General features: G+C 37.1%; 1 protein-coding gene across 2 annotated transcripts in view; it reads left to right on the top strand.

Annotated features, from left to right (window-relative positions):
- UGGT2 (UDP-glucose glycoprotein glucosyltransferase 2) overlaps positions 1 to 20,981 on the top strand; it is a 145,245-nt gene that overhangs the window by 28,505 nt on the left and 95,759 nt on the right. For both annotated transcript variants that reach the window (XM_027557837.1, XM_027557836.1), the window contains exons 7-11: positions 5,657 to 5,729; positions 8,999 to 9,099; positions 12,928 to 13,027; positions 14,298 to 14,358; positions 19,900 to 19,991. In XM_027557837.1, coding sequence (XP_027413638.1) covers positions 5,657 to 5,729; positions 8,999 to 9,099; positions 12,928 to 13,027; positions 14,298 to 14,358; positions 19,900 to 19,991 — 427 coding nt within the window. The remainder of the gene's footprint in view (positions 1 to 5,656; positions 5,730 to 8,998; positions 9,100 to 12,927; positions 13,028 to 14,297; positions 14,359 to 19,899; positions 19,992 to 20,981) is intronic.

Here is a 20,981-nt window from a genome sequence, read left to right as displayed (position 1 = left end):
TATCTGAGGTTATTGATATTTCTTGCAGGAATCTTGCTTCCAGCTTGTGCTTCATCAAGTCCAGCATTTCTCATGATGTACTCTGCATACAAGTTAAATCAGCAGGGTGACAATATACAGCCTTGATGTACTCCTTTCCCTGTTTGGAACCAGTCTGTTGTTCCATGTCCAGTTCTAACTGTTGCTTCCTGACCTGCATACAGGTTTCTCAAGAGGCAGCTCAGGTGGTCTGGTATTCCCATCTCTTTCAGAATTTTCCACAGTCTTTTGTGATCCACACAGTCAAAGCCTTTGGAATAGTCAATAAAGCAGAAGTAAATGTTTTTCTGGAACTCTCTCGCTTTTTCAATGATCCAACAGATGTTGGGATTTGACCTCTGGTTCCTCTGCCTTTTCTAAAACCAGCTTGAACATCTATCTGGAAGTTTACAGTTCACATACTGTTCAATTTGACTTGGAGAATTTTGAGCATTACTTTACTAGCGTGTGAGATGAGTGCAATTGTGCGGTAGTTTGAGCATTCTTTGGCATTGCCTTTCTTTGGGATTAGAATGAAAACTGACCTTTTCCAGTCCTGTGGCCACTGCTGAGTTTTCCAAATTTGCTGGCATATTGAGTGTGGCATTTTCACAACATCATGTTTTAGGATTTGAAATAGGTAAACTGGAATTCAGCCACCTCCACTAGCTTTGTTTATAGTGAGGCTTCCTAAAGCCCACTTGACTTCGCATCCCAGGATGTCTGGCTCTAGGTGAGTGATCACACCATTGTGTTTATTTGGATCATAAAGATTTTTGTTCTTCTTGCCATCTCTTCTTAATATCTTCTGCTTCTGTTAGGTCCCTACCATTTCTGTCCTTTATTGTGCCCATCTTTGCATGAAATGTTCTCTTGGTATCTCTGGTTTTCTTGAAGAGATCTCTAGCCTTTCCCATTCTATTGTTTTCCTCTCTTTCTTTGCATTGATCACTGAGGAAGGCTTTCTTATCTCTCCTTGCTATTCTATGGAACTCTGCATTCAAATGGATATATCTTTTCTTTTCTCTTTGCCTTTTGCTTCTCTTCTTTTTATAGCTATTTGTAAGGCCTCTTCAGACAACCATTTTGCCTTTAGACATTTCTGTTTCCTGGGGATGGTCTTGATCACTGCCTGCTCTACAGCGTCACAAACCTCCATCCATAGTTCTTCAAGCACTCTATCAGATCTAATCCCTTGAATCTATTTGTCATTTCCACTGTATAATTGTAAGGGATTTGATTTAGGTCATACCTGAATCATCTAATGGTTTTCCCTACTTTCTTCAGTTTAAGTCTGAATTTGGCAATAAGGAGTTCATGGTCAATGCTATAGTCAGCTCCTGGTCTTGTTTTTGCTGACTTTATAGAAGTTCTCCATCTTTGGCTACAAAGAATATAATTGATCTGATTTTTGGTATTAACCATCTGGGGATGTCCATGTGTAGAGTCTTCTCTTGTGTTGTTGGAAGAGGGTGTTTGCTATGACCAGTGTGTTCTCTTGGCAAAACTCTGTTAGCCTTTGCCCTGCTTCTTTCTGTACCCTAAGGGCAAATTTGCCTGTTACTCCAGCTGTTTCTTGACTTCCTACTTTTGCATTCCAGTCTGCTATAATGAAAAGGACATCTTTTTTGGTTGTTAGTTCTAGAAGGTCTTGTAGGTCTTCATAGAACCGTTCAGCTTCAGCTTCTTCAACATTACTGGTCAGGATATCAGTTCAGTCCAGTTCAGTCTCCCAGTCATGTCTGACTCTTTGTGACCCCATGGACCGCAGCACGCCAGGCCTCCCTGTCCATCATCAACTCCGGGAGTTTACTCAAACTCACGTCCATTGAGTCGGTGATGCCATCCAACCATCTCATCCTCTTTTGTCCCCTTCTCCTCCCACCTCCAATCTTTCCCAGCATTAGGGTTTTTTCAAATGAGTCAGCTCTTTGCATCAGGTGGCCAAAGAATTGGAGTTTCAGCTTCAACATCAGTCTTTCAATGAACACTCAGGACTGATCTCCTTTAAGATGGACTGGTTGGATCTCCTGGTAGTCCAAGGGACTCTCAAGAGTCTTCTCCAACACCTCAGTTCAAAAGCATCAGTTCTTTGGTGCTCAGCCTTCTTTAATGTCCAACTCTCACATGCATACACGACTACTTGAAAAACCATAGCCTTGACTAGATGGATCTTTGTTGGCAAAGTAATGTCTCTGCTTTTGACTATGCTGTCTAGGTTGGTCATAACTGTCCTTCCACAGAGTAAGCATCTTTTAATTTCATGGCTGCAGTCACCATCTGCTGTGATTTTAGAGCCTGAAAAAATTAAATCTGCTGTTTCCAATCTTTCCCCATCTATTTGCCGTGAGGTGATTCTACCAGAAGCCATGATCTTAGTTTTCTGAATGTTGAGCTTTAAGCCAACTTTTTCACTCTGCTGTTTCACTTTCATCAAGAGGCTCTTTAGTTCTTCTTCACTTTCTGCCTTAAAGGTGGTGTCATCTGCATAGACTTGGATTACCGTGATAGTGAATGGCTTGCCTTGGAAATGAACAGAGATCATTCTGTCATTTTTGAGATTGCATCCAAGTACTGCATTTTGGACTCTTTCTTGACTATAATGGCTACTCCATTTCTTCAAAGGCATTCTTGCCCACAGTAGTAGATATAATGTTAATCTGAGTTATTAAGAGGTGGCAACAATACACTGAAGAACTATACAAAAGAAAACTTCATGACCCAGACAGTCATGATGGTGTGATCACTCACCTAGAGCCAGACATCCTGAAATGTGAAGTCAAGTGGGCCTTAGGAAGTATAACTATGAAAAAAGCTAGTGGAGGAGATGGAATTCCAGTTGAGCTATTTCAAATCCTAAAAGATGATGCTGTGAAAGTGCTGCACTCAATATGCCAGCAAATTTGGAAAATTCAGCAGTGGCCACAGGACCAGAAAAGGTCAGTTTTCATTCCAATCCCAAAGAAAAGCAATGCCAAAGAATGCTCAAACTACCGCACAATTGCACTCATCTCGCACGCTAGTAAAGTGATGCTCAAATTCTCCAAGCCAGGCTTCAGCAATACGTGAACAATGAATTTCCAAATATTCAAGCTGGATTTAGAAAATGCAGAGGAACTAGAGATCAAGTTGCCAACATCCGCTGGATCATGGAAAAAGGAAGAGAGTTCCAGAAAGTCATCTATTTCTGCTTTATTGACTATGCCAAAACCTTTGACTGTGTGGATCACAGTAAACTGTGGAAAATTCTGAAAGAGATGGGAATACCAGACCACCTGGCCTGCCTCTTGAGAAACCTGTATGCAGGTCAGGAAACAACAGAACTGGACATGAAACAACAGACTGGTTCCAAATAGGAAAAGGAGTACGCCAAGGCTATATATTGTTACCCTGCTTAACTTATAGGCAGAGTACATCATGAGAAATGTTGAGCTGGAGGAAGCACAAGCTGGAATCAAGATTGCCGGGAGAAATATCAATAACCTCAGATATGCAGATAACACCACCCTTATGGCAGAAATTGAAGAAGAACTAAAGAGCCTCTTGATGAAAGTGAAAGAGGAGAGAGAAAAAGTTGGCTTAAAGCTCAACATTCAGAAAACTAAGATCATGGCATCTGGTCCCGTCAGTTCATGGCAAATAGATGGAGAAACAGTGACTGTATTTTTCTGGGCTCCAAAATCACTGCAGATGGTGATTGCAGCCATGAAATTAAAGACGCTTACTCCTTGGAAGGAAAGTTATGACCAACCTAGACAGCGTATTAAAAAGCAGAGACATTACTTTGCCAACAAAGGTCCGTCTAGTCAAGGCTATGGTTTTTCAAGCAGTCGTGTGAGCGTGTTAGAGTTGGACTATAAAGAAAGCTGAGCGCCAAAGAGCTGATGCTTTTGAACTGTGGTGTTAGAGAAGACTCTTGAGAGTCCCTTGGACTGCAAGGAGATCCAACCAGTCCATCCTAAAGGAGATGAGTCCTGGGTTTTCATTGGAAGGACTGACGTTGAAGCTGAAACTCCAAAACTTTGGCCATCTGATGCAGAGAGCTGACTCATTTGAAAAGACTCTGATGCTGGGAAAGATTGAGAGCAGGAGGAGAAGGGGATGACAGAAGATAAGATGGTTGGATGGCATCACCTACTCAATGGACATGGGTTTGGGTGGACTCCAGGAGTTGGTGATGGACAGGGAGGCCTGGCGTGCTACGGTTCATGGGGTCACAAAAAGTTGGACACGACTGAGCGAATGAACTGAACTGAACTCAGTTAAATTCACCTATTCCAGTCCATTTTAGTTCTCTGCTTCCTAAAATGTCGATGTTCATTCTTGCCATCTCCTGTTTGACCACTTCCAATTTGTCTTGATTCATGGACCTAACATTCCAGGTTCCTATGCAGTATTGCTCTTTATAGCATCAGACTTTACTTCTGTCACCAGACACATTCACAACTGGGTGGTGTTTTTGCCTTGGCTCTGTCTCTTCATTCTTTCTGAAGTTATTTCTCCACTGTTCGCCAGTAGCATATTAGGCACCTACTGACCTGGGGAGTTCCTGTTTCAGTGTCCTATTTTTTTGCCTTTTCATACTGTTCATGGGGTTCTCGAGGCAAGAATACTGAAATGGTTTGCCATTCCCTTCTCCAGTGGACCACGTTTTGTCAGAACTCTCCACTATGACCTGTTCATCTTGGGTGGCCCTGAATGGCATGGCTCATAATTTCCTTGAGTTAGACAAGGCTCTGGTCCATGTGATCAGATTGGTTAGTTTTCTGTGCTTGTAGTTTTCAGTCTGTCTGCTCTGATGGAGAAGGGTAAGAGGCTTATGGAAGCTTCCTGATGGGAGAGACTGACTGAAGTGGAAATTGGGTCTTGTTCTGATGGGTGGGGCCTTGTTCAGTAAATCTTTAATCTAATTTTCTGTTGATGGGTGGGGCTGTGTTCCCTCCTTGTTATTTCAGTTCAGTTCAGTCACTCAGTCACGTCCAACTGTTCGACCCCATGAATCACAGCACGCCAGGATTCCCTGTCCATCACCAACTCCTGGAGTTCACCCAAACTCATATCCATCGAGTCAGTGATGCAATCCAGCCATCTCATCCTCTGTTTTCCTCTTCTCCTCCTGCCCCAAATCCGTCTCAGCATCAGGGTCTTTTCCAATGAGTCAGCTCTTCACGTGAGGTGGCCAAAGTATTGAAGTTTCAGCTTCACCATCAGTCCTTCCAATAAACACCCTTGTTATTTACCTGTGACCAAACTATGGTGAAGGTAATGAAGATAATGGTGACCTCCTTCAAAAGGTCCCATGCACGCACTGCTACACTCAGTGCGCCCCGCCCTTCAGAGGCCAACCCATGCCTCTGGACTTGGACACTTTGGGCAAGTCTGGATCAGTCTCTTGGTTTATCACTCTAGTATAAAATAGAGCTTGACTACAAAATGATCTATAGAGCATATAGCTGGTTGTAAAGTATTTAGTATTCAAACTTGTTTACTAAGAGAGCACACTCTTATATCATTAGACTGATCCATGAAAGAAAAGGTAAAAAAAAATGCAATTTGATTTTGAGTTCTAATTTTTTGTCACATATTCCTCTTCCAGTCTGAAATATGTTCATTTTATGTTTTTGTTTCCAAAATATAGCTGTGACTAATACTACTGCAGAAGATGTTACTGAAACAAATGAAGTTCAAGGATTTCTTTTTGGGAAATTAAAGTAAGTCTGAATAGAAATGAAACTATTACTATACTCTTAAGCTTGTTTTTAAAGGAATAGATTCAATATGTTGTGTTGGCGTATTTTTCACATTCTAAATGTACATATTACTGTTTTTATTACAAAAGTAACACAGGGTTAATGCAAAAAAGCTCAAAATTGAAAAATAATCACTAATTCCACAGGACAATGAGTACGATTAGAGATAATGGAAATTTAAAATGATCAGAGTTATCTCTGGCAAAAACTAAAAAAAAATTTGTAGAATCTTTTCTGATGGGTTACACAATTCATAGTTTTTATTGGCTTTTTAACATAAAAAAATCAGCACTTTTATGTCTTAAAAGAGAAAATATTTATTTCCCTAAATTTCTGTCACAAGATTGCCATATTAAATACCTTTTAACTTCTGGTCTTCATTTTATATACACATATAAGTAACCTTTCCAAAAGTAAACTTCTCCTGCTTTGCTTTTCCTGCATCACTGAATGAAGACAAGGAATAGGATGGTGAGTGCTCTCTGAATGTTAACGGATGGGAATTTTAGTTTTATGTGTGGTTTTTCTTATTAACAAGAAGGGCAAGTTTGTGATTCCATTATAAAGGCAAAATTAATTAAAAATAAAGAACCATTTTTATTAATATCTTTAGTTCTTATTTAATATTACAAATATGTATAAAGGATACTTACGTCAGTTCTGTGAGGAGATAATTGTACAGAGCAAAGGGAACATTTTTGGACATTATATTGCTTTATACAGATGACTGAATTACATTTCTGTAGTTTGCTGGACAAATTCTATGCTTGTAACCTGTTAATGCTTCTTGTAAAATGGATTTAAGGAAGGTTTTTATTTAGTAGATAACATTTTTATTCCGTTTCCAGCTATGTCTCACATCATAGAATCCATACTTTCTTAAACATAACTATTTATGGGAATAAATTGCTTGTATTCCAAAAAGCCTTTGGAACTCTGGGATATTAGTTTTTTTGGAGAGGAAGTATCCAGGTTTTACATAATTGTTTTAAGCAAAAAGCTTTTGCTTTGATGTATTGTATGAATAATGTCTTTTTGCCTGGATTACATACATAATTTTACCAGTAAAAATTATCATTAAGCTTATGATTAAAGATGAAAACCAACACAACAGCTCTTACAAACTTAATATTACTCTGTAACAAAATATTGTGAAAGGAGTGGTAAATTCATAGTGAACCTCTTTTCAAAGAAGTTCTATTGCTTTTTCACTATAAGAGCAGTCTTGATTAGTTTTCAAATGTAGTCCCACATTGGAATAAAATTTCAACATAGGACATTGCAGTACATGTATTACAGTTAACTATGAGATGACTCCATTTATGTATGCATGTTCTGTATATTTAGTTTTCCTCTCACTTTAAAATACTCATTTCTCCTTACTGTTGAAAATACAAAATTTATTTATAAATTGTGCCAATAGCTAGATAAACTTTTTAAAAAAGAATTCTCTCTAATCATAGGAAGTGGTACTATGTGTTGAGTTCATGAGAGATTGGAGAATAAGATGATAATTTTTATTATATGTATGGTAAAATGCCATTCTTCTGCATTATTATTTGTCAGTCTTTAAGAATACCTCAGTTCAGTTCAGTCGCTCAGTCATGTCCCACTCTTTGCAACCCCATGAACCGCAGCACGCCAGGCCTCCCTGTCCATCATCAACTCCCGGAGTCCACCCAAACCCAAACCCATGTCCATTGAGTCAGTGATGCCATCCAACCATTTCATCCTTTGTTATCCCCTTCTCTGCACGCCTTCAATCTTTCCCAGCATCATGGTCTTTTCAAAAGAGTCAGTTCTTCGCATCAGGTGGCCAAAGTATTGGAGTTGCAGCTTCAGCATCAGTCCTTCCAATGAATATTCAGGACTGATTTCTTTTAGGATGGACTGGTTGGATCTCCTTGCAGTCCAAAGGACTCTCAAGAGTCTTCTCCAACACCACAGTTCAAAAGCATCAGTTTCTCAGTGCTCAGCTTTCTTTATAGTCCAACTCTCACATCCATACATGACCACCGGAAAAACCATAGCCTTGACTAGATGGACCTTTGTTGGCAAAGTAATGTCTCTGCTTTTTAATATGCTATTTACGTTGGTCATAACTTTCCTTCCAAGGAGTAAGCGTCTTTTAATTTCATGGCTGTAGTCATCATCTGCAGTGATTTTGGAGCCCCCAAAAATAAAGTCTGTCACTGTTTCCACTGTTACCCCATCTATTTGCCATGAAGTGATGGGACCAGATGCCATGATCTTAGTTTTCTGAATGTTGAGTTTTAAGCCAACTTTTTCACTTTTCCTCTTTCATTTTCATCAAGAGGCTCTTTAGTTCTTCTTTGCTTTCTGCCATAAGGGTGGTGTCATCTGCATATCTGAGGTTGTTGACATTTCTCCCGGCAATCTTGATTCTAGCTTGTGCTTCATCCAGCCCAACATTTTGCATGATGTACTCTGCATATAAGTTAAATAATCAGGGTGCAAATATATTAGCCTTGACGTACTTTTTTCCTGATTTGGAACCAGTCTGTTGTTCCATGTCCAGTTCTAACTGTTGCTTCTCGAACTGAATATAGATTTCTCAGGATACAAGTCAGGTGGTCTGGTATTCCCATCTCTTTAAGAATTTTGCACATTTTATTGTGATCCACACAGTCAAAGGCTTTGGCATGGTCAATAAAGCAGAAGTAGGTGTTTTTCTGAAACTCTCTTGCTTTTTCCATGATCCAATGAATCATGATCAGCAAATTGTAATATGTAGATATGTTTAATTGGGCAAAATTATCTTATTTAAATTTTCTTTATAAGTTTCAAAGATGGAACTTTTCAGAAATAAGCTAAAATTTTATGGGACGCATTGATGTCTTTCTTTATAAAATAATGTTTGTTTTTAATTATAAAAGCAAGACTTGCAGTTTATAAAATGTTAAAGACAACATGTATAACATAAAAACTAATAATTCTGTCCTCATCCTTGGATCCCTTACAGGTAATGTTAACAAATGACAGTATATATCTCCATATTTTGTTTTGTTTTATACATTGAAAAAAAGAAGACATGCATGTCCCCTTCTGTATTTTTAAATTCTGTCACTATAACTGCATCATTATTATTATCTTGAACCATTAGTTTGTGTTTAAGTATTAGGAAGAGATAATTTCAAAAATATACTGCTTGTATAATAGTGGTTTATAATATGTGATGATAATTAACATTACTTAATATTCTAATACAGAGAAAGATATTCAGATCTTAGAGATAATCTGACAATATTCCAAAAATACCTGATTGAGAGTAATAAAGAAATGATGCCTTTGAAAGTCTGGGAGCTACAAGGTACAGTATTTCAGTCTATGTTAAAATAGCATATTGGTAACTGATTTCTGTTTTATTAAATATGCTTTTATATAACATGATGTAAATTATTTCTTAGGCAATAATAATTACTAATTATGTGACTAATATGCATTACTTTTTGTGGACATAAAATTTAATTGAAATGTTATTCATCAAGTAAGTTATATTTTATCTCTGGAAGATTTAAAATTATATGATGTGCAGTTATCTGGTATTACCCAATCATTTTTAAAGTATGTATGAGTTATCTTGTATGTTCATCTCAAATATTAAACTATATTTCAGGGTATCTACAGCACTGGTTAAAAATCCTGATTAGTAAGTTAAGAGAAATCAGAACTAAATCTTAGTTTTCTTCTCTTTAAAATTTTCATCTTTAGAGACCATTGCATATTTCATTATGACCTCAAAATAGCTTCTGTACTGACATCCTATAAGCAGGTATTTTGAGACCAAAATTTAGTTTGGATTAAACTGTAATTCCTTTTCAGTTTTTAATTTTCTATTTTATTTATAATTTCTAGTGGGTCATAGTGATGTCCTTTTTCTGTGGAATCCATAACTTTTATTATATCTCATCAACTTCTTTTAATACAACAGCCAATTGAAATATACTTGATGCATTATACAGTTCACCATTTAAAGAGTAGAATTAAGTGTAGTATATTTTTAGAGATTTTTAACTGTCACCGTACTCAGTTTTAGGGCTTCCCTGGTAGCCCAGTGATAAAGGAACCACCTGCAGTGCAGGAGGTGCAGGAGCTGTGCGTTTGATCCCTGAGCTGGGAAGATCCTTGGAGAAGGGCATGGCAACCCACTTTAGTACTCTTGCCTGGAGAATCCCTTGGACAGAGGAGTCCGAAGGCTACAATCCATAGGGTCACACAGAGTCGGACATGACTGAAGCAACTTAGCACAGCACACACAATCAGTTTTAGAGTATTTTCCTCACCCCTCCCCGAAGAAACCAACATACCCATATTCAGCCACTTTCCATGACTCTCCAACTCTTCCAGCTGTAGACAGACAATAGTCTACTTTCTTCTCCAAAATGTTCTCCACCATGCCTTCCTTCAGGGGATCTTCCCAACCCAGAGATTGAACCCATGTCTCCCATATTGCAGGTGGATTCTTTAATGTCTGAGCCACCACCACCACCAACAATGTGCATGCTTAGTCGTGTCTGACTCTTTGCAACCCCATGGACATGATTGCACAAGGATGCACACTGTTGGTGGTGGTGGCTCAGACAGTAAAGAATCCACCTGCGATAACGGGAGACCTGGGTTCAGTCCCTGGGTTGGGAAGATCCCCTGAAGGAGGGCATGGTGGAGAACATTTTGGAGGAGAAAGTAGACTGTTGCTTTCCACCAGGGAAACCCAAAGTGTTCTCCAAGGGACCCATAATTTAGAAAAGTGTAAGTAATAGAGTGCTTTTAAAGACTGGTAAACAGAGAACATGCATAGTTAGCTTAGTTTTAATTAACCTCCGTAATGTCTGTGTAAGGTATATTTGAATGGACTAGAAATAGGAAGTCTAGTTAAGACATCATTGAATTAGTATAGTGAGAGACAGAACCTTTGCTGTGGTAGAGACATAGATGGGCAGGCTGGATTTAGCAAATATTCAGGAGATGAAAAGACTCAAAGATGACTTTAAAATTTCCAGCTTGGAGCCTCTGTAGAGAGAATATAAAACAGGCTTGGGGTTGAATACAGGGTTCAGAAATAATCAGACTGGCATTTAAAAAATTGACTTAAAGTAATTGTGACATATTCAGATGACCAGTTCCAGGGGTGGGGTGAATACAAAGTCCTTATACTGAAAGGAGAAGATTTTAAAAGTGGAAAATGTTAGCATAGAGGTTTTTTGAAGGTGGAGGTGCTAACTGAAAGTGCAGAGTAACCAAATTAGTGCACAAGGGAGAGTCTGCTCATTTATGTGGGACAAGCAGACACAATGGAATGATGATGATGAGAGATGGAAGAGCATGTCACAGAAGCCAAGGAAATAGATTCAGGAGAAGGGAAGTGACCAAGACCTTTTCCTTTTTTGATTGATTGAACAAATATTTATTGAATTTCTGCTAGCAATCAGTAATGTCCCTACAACCATGGTTTTATAATTTTTGGCTGACACCTGGAGTAGGAAATATATTTTACATCAAGACCATACAACAAATGTATAATGCGTTAATACATAGATACACTTAAAAAAAAAAAAAAAAAAACTTCACTATAGATATGTATGTTTACTGTGTGTGTGTATATGTGTGTTAGTTGTTCAGTCGTGTCTGACTCTCTGCTACCCTATGGACTGTAGCTGACCAGGTTCCTCTGTCCATGGAATTTTCCAGGCAAGAATACTGGATTGGGTAGCCATTCCCTTCTCCAGGAGATCTTCCCAACCCAGGGATCGAACCCAGGTCTCCTGCATTGCAGGCAGATTCTTTACCATCTGAGCCACCAGGGAAGCCCCGTATACGTTTACTGAAAGTGAAAGTGAAAGCCACTCAGTTGTGTCTGACTCTTTGTGACCCCATGGACTATACGGTCCATGGAATTTTCCAGGCCAGAATACTGGAGAGGGTAGCCTTTCCCTTCTCCAGGGGATCTTCCCAACCCAGAGATAGAACCCAGGTCTCCCTCATTGTAGACGGATTCTTTACCAGCTGAGCCACAAGGGAAGCCCAAGGATACTGGAGTGGGAAGCCTATCCCTTCTCCAGCGGATCTTCCCTACCCAGGAATCAAACCAGGGTCTCCTACATTGCAGGCGGATTCTTTACCAACTGAGCTATCAGGGAAGCCCAATACTACATTTTATTAATTCTGATAAAACTTTCATTATACCCTGTTTCATTTGATTAAAAAAACCTTCCCATTACCCATTAATCTGATTTCACTACTGACTAATGGGTTGCAACTGACACTTTGGAAAACACATATTCCAAAGGTAAAAAGAGCTAAAACAGACATCACATTTCTTCAAAGGATGTGGATAAACGTAAACAGTTTTAAAAACCAGTGTAAAAATCACTATCACAACTGCTGCAGAATAAAGGAACAAAAGATTAAGAAAAGCATATGTCAGGAAGATCTGAGTGGTGAGATAGGGGCAGAGAAGGGGTAACAGAAAAAGGAGGCTTCCTCAAGAAGGGGTGATTGAATAGAGGTCTGAGGAAGGGTTGGAATAAATTCAAGGGTGGGTTATTTAGAGAGAGTATCAAAGACCTTTGTGAGTGTTGGAAATGGAGTGTGAGGGAGAAGAGACACCAGGAACAACTGCTGGATTCATGGTTTACCCAGCTGGATGGACAGTGGTGGATTTGTTGTAAAGAGAAGACCAAAGAGGACCAGATCTGGGCAAAGTTGGGAGGAATATCACAAATTTGTTACTGAACATGTTGCTTTTGAAGTATCCAAGTGATAAAACCAAGAAGACAGTTAAATATGAGAATCCGGATTTAAGAGGCAAAGTGAAAGACTTAAATAACAATTTGAGTCATCTAGGTATGGAACAGTTTAGAGAAAAGCAAAAGCTGGTAATGGACTCTGATAATATTATATTCATTTACTTGTTATTTACACTATCTCAGATTTTATCAGTAAAGGTAAGTTAAAACTTATCTTAATTGGATGGAAGTGATAGCTTTCCATTTCATTTAAAAGTTCTGAATAATGGTAAGTATGAGTGTTTTTTAATGTTTCTATATATGAATACATGGCAAGAAGGGTTATTTAAATTACATGGAAATGTCACAGGTCTAACATGTCAGTTTCTTTAATGATATTTTTTTCCTTCCAGATCTTAGTTTTCAAGCAGCTTCTCAAATAATGTCCACTCCAGTTTATGATGCCATAAAATTAATGAAAGACATTTCGCAGAACTTCCCCATAAAAGCCAGGTATATTAAAGGTTATTGATTGGATGATAGCCAGAACTCTTTCCATTAAATAAATTTTATGAAAATGGCTGATTTCGTTCAACTTAATGATGTCAGTTAATTCTGGTATCTATAGTGTTTGTAGAATGAGGGTCTCTATTCTGTATATTGGTTTTTTTTTTTTAAACTAGAGCAAAATATTGTCTTGTGCATGCATGTTGTTACATACTACAAAATGGAACTCTTGATCACATCTCTCCAGTTACTCTGATGATTCATTGCTCCATGAACTTGTAGATGCTTCCTCAGCCTGAGGATGAAACAGATTGCATTGGTTTCCTCCAGACCCCATCAATGGCGCAACCATAATTAATGCCCAAGGCTAAAAATCTTGCCTCTATTTATGTTCAGACTTAATAAAAGGTTTTTATTTTTCTTTAAAAAAAAAAAGTCACTCTGTAGACAACCAGGAAATGTTCATTGAAATGAAATACTTGATAAATGAATGAAAAAGTTTGCATTATCAAATTTTCAGTTGTAGTTTTATCTCAAATGCTGCCAAATTTTAGGAAATAATACAGACTTATTATGGATTGTTTTAAGATACCCTTTCTGTTTGAGTTTTACTTAATGTCAGCTTTTAATTAACAGTCTTTTAACTTTTAAATCTTTCTTCTATGCATAAAATTGGCAGACATATAACTAAGCATTCTTAGGCATTATTAGGTCAAATAAATATAATCAATAGACTTATTTAAAAAACATTTGTGCTGTTTTTAAATTATAAAGGAGTTATAAGCTCTTCAAGAGTAAATATATGAAGTCAATATTATCAGTATTTTAGAATTTATATACTCTGGTCTAGATCCCAGGTTAACCAAAATTCTTTATGTAAAAATATTCTAAAATTTCTTATTTGCAGCAACACATATAATGACAGTGGTAATTTCATACAGAATTTCTGCCCTATGGGCAGAACAACACAAAACAACATTTTCAATCAAGAATACTTGAAAAATAAATACCTAGTAGTAAACAAGCCCTGATAGTATATAATGCATGCAGTGGGTGTGCATGAACTTTTTTACAGTCTCTGTTCCACATGAATCAAATACGTTGTCAAGTGAAAGCCATTGTGCCATCCATCAAATAGGCTGTATGGAAATGTGTGCTTCTCAGTTATAATGCCTTTAGAGTTTTAGTTCCTCATCCAGAGTATTATCTTGCATTGAATCATAGTTTAGTCCTAAACATTTAAGGAAGAATGAATTGTATCTCTCTATGTTCCCAGATATCTGACCAGAATTGCTGTAAATCAGCTTATGAGGGAGGAAATACAGGAAAATCAAAAGGTTAGTTTGAATTCCTTTTTTAAAGAAATTTACTACACTAATAACACTGTATTTTAGACTTTGGGTCTTTAATTTTCATACAAAAATATTAGCTTGTACTTTTTGATTATTAGAACAGTTCAGGTTGTTCCATTTTTATATTGTCTGCTTTATATAGCATACAGTTTGTTATTCTAGCCAATCTTTCCTGACATAGATCCTACTTACTTTCTCATTAACCTTACATACTCCAAATTTTCTGCCCATGCTGTATGGTTTTCTTCACAAAATAGAGAATAAAGGCTATGAGATAAATCTTCTGTTTCCTATAAAAGTTTTGCTTAAAAGCTTGTGAAGATTGAGAAAAATTTAAACCACTGGAATGTTACTAGAATCCTATAGCATATAGTATACAGTTGATCACAAATTTGATAAGATTCTGCTAAATGGTCTCTTAAATTACCTACCTCAAGACTCTAAACGATCCTAATTGTGTAAATACTTAGGGAGTGCTTGAGAACACTGCCTGGCTTTATTACATAGGATTTAATTTGACTTTAAGTAATATAATGCCAGGCACACAGGGCCTTAAACAGTAGGAATTCACTTTTCTCACATTAAAAAGAAGTCTCAAAGTAGGTTGCCACAGACATGTTTTTGTTTTTTTTTTTTTTTCTCTCTCTCTTTTCTGGTTGCAAAATGGCTGCCACAGTTCCAGACTGCTTATCTATATTTAAAGCAGAAAGAGGTAGGAAGATCAACCATGTTCATCTTGACTAAAGCTTTCCTAGAACACTTCAGCCAACTTTGACTTCTGTCTCATTGGCCAAAATTTTGTAATGTGGTTCTTCCTGGCTACGAGGGAACTAGAAAAGTGCCGTTCCATTCAGTTGCTCAGTCGGGTCTGACTCTTTGCGACCCCATGAACTGCAGCACGCCAGGCTTCCCTGTCCATCACCAACTCCTGGAGCTTACTCAAACTCATGTCCATTCAGTCGGTGATGCCATCCAAGCATCTCATCCTCTGTCGTCCGCGTCTCCTCCCGCCTTCAATTTTTCCCAGCATCAGGATTTTTTCCATTGAGTCAGTTCTTTGCATCAGGTGGCCAAAGTATTGGGAGTTTCAGCTTCAGCATCAGTCCTTCCAATGAATATTCAGGATTGATCTCCTTTAGGATGGCCTGGTTGGATCTCCTTGCAGTCCAAGGGACTCTCAAGAGTCTTCTTCAACACCACTGTTCAAAAGCATCAGTTCTTAGGCGCTCAGATTTCTTTATAATCCAAATCTCATATCCATACATGACTACTGGAAAAATCATAGCTTTGATTAGGTAGACCTTTGTTGGCAAAGTAATGTCTCTGCTTTTAAATATGTTGTCTAGGTTGGTCATAGCTTTTCTTCCAAGGAGCAAGCGTCTTTTACTTTTCTAGTAATTGAGGCAATAAGAGGAGAAATGGGCTAGAGATGATGATAGGTTAGCCAGTTAACAGTGTCTGTCACACCAAGACAGAGTAAGCTCTTAGTAAATATAGGCTGTTTTGATGATGACGAAGGACTACAATGATGATAATGAAGTAGATACACGGTTCATTGGAGATCAAGTGGTAGAAGCCACAACACATCATCCCTACCTGGGATATTCTTTGCTTCACTGACCACCTAACAAATTCTTGCTTATCCTTTAAAACTAAGTATTACTCCTTTCTGTAATTTTCCTAGTTGCTTTCACCATTCTTCAAGCAAAATGCATTTTTTAAAAGAATTTTTGTTTTTGTTTGAATAATGCCACTTACAATAAGGAAGAGAGATTGGGAAAGAAAGGAATGCCAGTGTATCAGTGGCATCACATAATCCAATTTATTTTTTGCTCAGTTAAGAGTCCAAAATGGTTGTTCCTGGTCATCAAAGCTTTGATCTGTGTGATTTTAATTCCAGAGGCTGAAGAGTTTCATGAGGTTTAAGAGGTGATATTGTGGGAGTAAAAGAGATAATTGGAAAGACCAAATGGGATTCTTGAGCTTCCCTGGTGGCTCTGATGGTAAAGAATCTGCCTACAACACGGAGACCTGGGTGTGATCCCTGGGTTGGGAAGATCCCCTGGAGAAGGGAATGGCTACTCACTCCAGTATTCTTGCCTGGAGAATTCCATGGACAGAGGAGCCTGGCAGGCTAGGCAACTTTCACTTTCAAATGGGATGGTTCCAAAGATAGACCACTTTTGATGACATAATCACAGGATGACAGTCAAAGCTAGCTGCTGAAGTAGAATGGAAATGAAAGTTAGGGGAAATGAGTAAATCAGAAAACTCTTAACCTAGAGGTTTGAATGGCCATAGTATCTGGCACAGAGCATTCCACCAGAGATATTTGTTGAATTGAAAACTTTTGAATATTTAGTTTACCTATAACAACTTCCCTGGTGGCTACATGGTAAAGCATCTGCCTACAATGCGGGAGACCAGGGTTCAATCCCTGGGTCAGGGAAGATCTCCTAGAAAAGGAAATGGCAACCCACTCCAGTATTCTTGCTTGGAAAATCCCATGGATGGAAGAGCCTGGTAGGCTACAGTCCATAAGATCACAAAGAGTTGGACATGACTGAGCACGACTTCACTTTATAAAACAGTCTGTATTTAGCAGTATGTAGTTTTTAAAATGTTTTATATATGGTAGCTGTTGTAAATATCCTAATGTATAAACTGAAATCCAGTGATTTATTCTGGGTCACAGGATTTGTACAAGATGGAACCAGAATTTGTGCCCTGGTTTACAGCTCATTTCGGAACAATTTAATAAGAATTCTGAATTTTTCAATTGCCAGTCATCTTGATAGGTGATTGGAAAGATATTTGAGGAAATTAAGAAATTTGATCTAGTCACTTTTCTTCTAAAAATTTTTTTCAGTATTTCCCATTGCCAGAAGAAAAACATACAATGGGCTAGAGAAATGTATTTAAATAAAACCAAGTGGGAAGGAAGAGGCTGATATAGACTGTCAGCTCCTCAACAAGAACTCAGCAGGGAAACTGTTGCACAGGCAAAGCTGAGTTTAGTAGACTGGCTGCAGTGAAGGAGAGCAACCTTGATAGACTCTTGTTAGTGTCTCAAAAGGAGGACGTTAGGGTAGAATATTTAGGTTAGAGAAGGTCTTTGTTCAAGTGGTTTAAGTTGGGCTAGAATTGGAAGAACTTTGTGAAGATATACAAAGTAAAAATAAAAGCATTTCTGAAGTAAAAACTAAAATGATAAGTGGCACAAAGGAGAACTGACCCTATAGGAAGCACAGTAGAAGACAGATAGAAATAATAAATGCGGAGGAAAAAAAAAACAGGATTCAAGAGAAAATGATAAAGTACAGGCAGGAAAATGAAATCCAACATACCTATACTAGAGTCACAAAATGGAAAAATAAAACCAATGGACAGAATAAGTGCTTAAGACTACAATTAGAAAATTTTCTGAAATGAAGATCCAAATCCACAAATTAAAAGATGCACTGTGTAACTTGGTACAGTTGACCACGAATGGTCAAAATGAAAACATAGACTATTGAACTTTATAGGAAATAAAGGGAATTAATTATTTATGGATTTATTTAAGAAGATTATAATGAAAGAAAATCAGATTGGTGTTAGACTTCTCAAAAACAAATTCAATGTCAAGAAACAATGAAGCTCTACTTATAAGATATTCAAGGAAAGAAAAATTGTCAGTCAAGAAGATATGAATATATGGCTACAAAGATGTTAAACATCCAAAAATTCAGGGGATATTGCTCCCAAGAACACTTTCTGAGGAATTTCTTTGGGCGAAGAACTGACTGAAGATTCCTGGGCAGAACACCTGCCTTTTGGGCGTTGAATATGTTTATGTGAACACTGAAACTAAAAAGTGGACAGGGTAATAGTGTAGTATGAAAACAGTACCTATTCTGAGAAAGATAAAATATTGCTACTGGTAAATATAAGGGGAAAGGTAGAAAATAGAATAAACTTGCTGATTCTGTAACTGTAAACATAGGAATCAAGGATATAAAGCTGAAAAATCAAGCAGTGAAAGCCTAAAATTATTAGAAAGTACACAGTTAACCACTAATGACTAAAAACTATTGAGTAAAATTGTCCAAGAGGAAAAGCAGCAGGAAAAGTTTAAAGGCTTATTCTATTATTTTTTGCAACAAATCATTAGCTATTGGTTAAAAAGATGACAGAGGGTATTAAATAAATATGCATGTTTGATAGTAACTAGTAGAGAAAAGTCTAAATCTTCTGAAGCATGAAGAGAGCTGAGTGAACAAGAGAAAAAAAAGAACTTTAAAAATGCATCTTGAAAGAGTAAACAGCATGAAAGAATCCCGTTTGAGGCTAACCAAGTCTAGGATATCAATAAATGTAAATAAGCTTAACATATTAGCAAAAATTTTCTGTTTGTTTCATTAGGTTTGAAATAAACACACCTAATGTTTGTATGTGAAATAAAAACCCTTAACATGATTCAGAAATGTCAAAAAAGAAAGGATGTGCAAAGGTATATCAAGCAAATACTATGTTCTAAGGGTATGATCTTAAAATGCCATGAAGCCAAATTCAGTTCTAAAAATATTAATGACCCAAAAATGGCCCTTTATAACACTAAAGGATACAATTCATAATGAAAATAGAGCAGTTTAAGATAGCTTTACATCAAAACACTGCAGCACCATAATGAAACAAACTACAGGAAATGGAAGGAGAAGTATAATTTACCTCTCTCAGACTAATGAAATGGTCAGAAAGTGAGTAAAGATACAGAAGACCAAGTGAAAGTAGTAATTGCAAAAATTCCAGAAAGTGGAATAAATAGGAAAAAATTCTCAGTCTCAGTGCAAACTAGAAATCAGTAACAAAGTCAGAAAAAGTTTATTCACTTGAAGGTTAAAACCTGTTTACTCTTAAGTAGAAGAAAAAATACATCAAAATTGTAAAAATTCTTGGTAACATTTGAAAGCATAAGATATTAGAATTTTTACATCAATATTTATATCAATAAAAGTGAAGTTTTAACTAAAAGTGAACATTGAAACACTGGTTTCATGGAAACTTACGTAGAGTGATTGCTAAATATTTACACACACACCAATGTTTTGAGTTCTGGGCTATCAAAGAATAGGAATGTGCCAGCTGTCAAATGCTAAGTGTTTGTGTGTACATGCACATACAGTATAAAATGTAATAGGTAAGTAGTAGTTGTAGCATTAGGAAATTAATATCACATATTACAAAATCAAAATACTCAAGTATTGTCTCTAACCTTTTATAAGATTCCCATCAAGTGTGGGCAGTACTACCCACATAAAGGCCAAATATGGGCTGCGGCCTGTCTTAATGCATAAAAGTTTTATTGGGAACATAATCATGTTCATTTGTCGATTGCCTGTGGTGCTTTTGTGCTGCAGGATGGAGTTGAGTAGTTGGCAAAGCCTAAAAATATTTACTATCTGACTCAATAGAAATAGTTTGCCAACTCCTGACACAGATTAACTATTATTATATCATTTGGTTAATTATTTTCTCTGTTTCCAGCATCTTCAAGATAAATTTGATATTCAGCCAGGCGATGCTGGTCTGTATATAAATGGACTTCGTGTTGATATGGATTCCTATGATCCTTTTAGGTAAGTATTAAATTACTGATAGAAACTCTGGTTTATGTGTAAAGGTGCACTTTTGTTCTGAATTTAGTATTCGTTGAAATGCAGATATTCACTTTAAAGCAAATGTATCTTTTTGACTTTGCAAAGCAACTCTGTTATTTTGGTAGAAGATTCTCTTAAGTGTCTGAATATCAGAGCTGAAAAAAGTCTTGGAGAAATTTATTCAGGTGATAAAATAGAAGTTTCTGAATCCTAGACTTGTTCTTGTCCTATTATTTGAAACTGTCTTTAATTGACAAGTAGGTCTATCATTAGCTTGAAAGTTTCTTGGGCCAGAGTTGAGTAGCTAGGGAGTTGTACCCTTCAGAAAAGATATGAAAGGAGTATGAGATGTTTTCCCAGAATAAAGAAACAAGCAGGAAGAATTTTAAGTGCTTGTATCCCTCAGAAAGTAAACTTGAAATGTTAGATTGCTAGGGACTTCCCTGGCAGTCCAGTGGTTAAGACTTTATGCTCCCAGTGCTGGGAGCATGGGTTTAATCCCTGGTTGGGGAACTAAGATCCCCCATGCAGCACACACAGTGTGGCCAAAAGAAGGAAATGATGGATTGCTCGATACTGTCTCTTTAGGTCAAAAAAGTTCCCCAAAATGCTCTAGTGCAGAATTAGAAAGTATTGTATTTATCTTGGCCATTAACCTGTAAATGAAAAGCCATGGGCCACAGAAGAGAAATCAAAGTGAATTTATTTTACTTTTAAAGAGAGTCATAAAACTACTTTAAAAATTCATAATTAGAATATAAGATGAATTTAGTAAACACAATATACTTTATTTCAAATATTTAGTTTTAATTGAATTCAGTTTGCTTTTTTTGAATGTAAACTTTCATTTTCTTAGCAAGTTTAGAAATATATAGGAAAACACAGGAAAGATTGAGAAGTTGGATTCAAGTGGAGCTTTTATCTTTATTTAGTTGAGTTTTTCCCCTAATATTGGGAAAATGCTAATCT

The sequence above is a fragment of the Bos indicus x Bos taurus genome, chromosome 12, assembly GCF_003369695.1.
Source record: "Bos indicus x Bos taurus breed Angus x Brahman F1 hybrid chromosome 12, Bos_hybrid_MaternalHap_v2.0, whole genome shotgun sequence".
In the NCBI taxonomy this organism is placed as follows: domain Eukaryota; kingdom Metazoa; phylum Chordata; class Mammalia; order Artiodactyla; family Bovidae; genus Bos; species Bos indicus x Bos taurus.
Note: the sequence above shows the minus strand (reverse complement) of the source record. Positions and strands in the feature narration are given on the sequence as shown.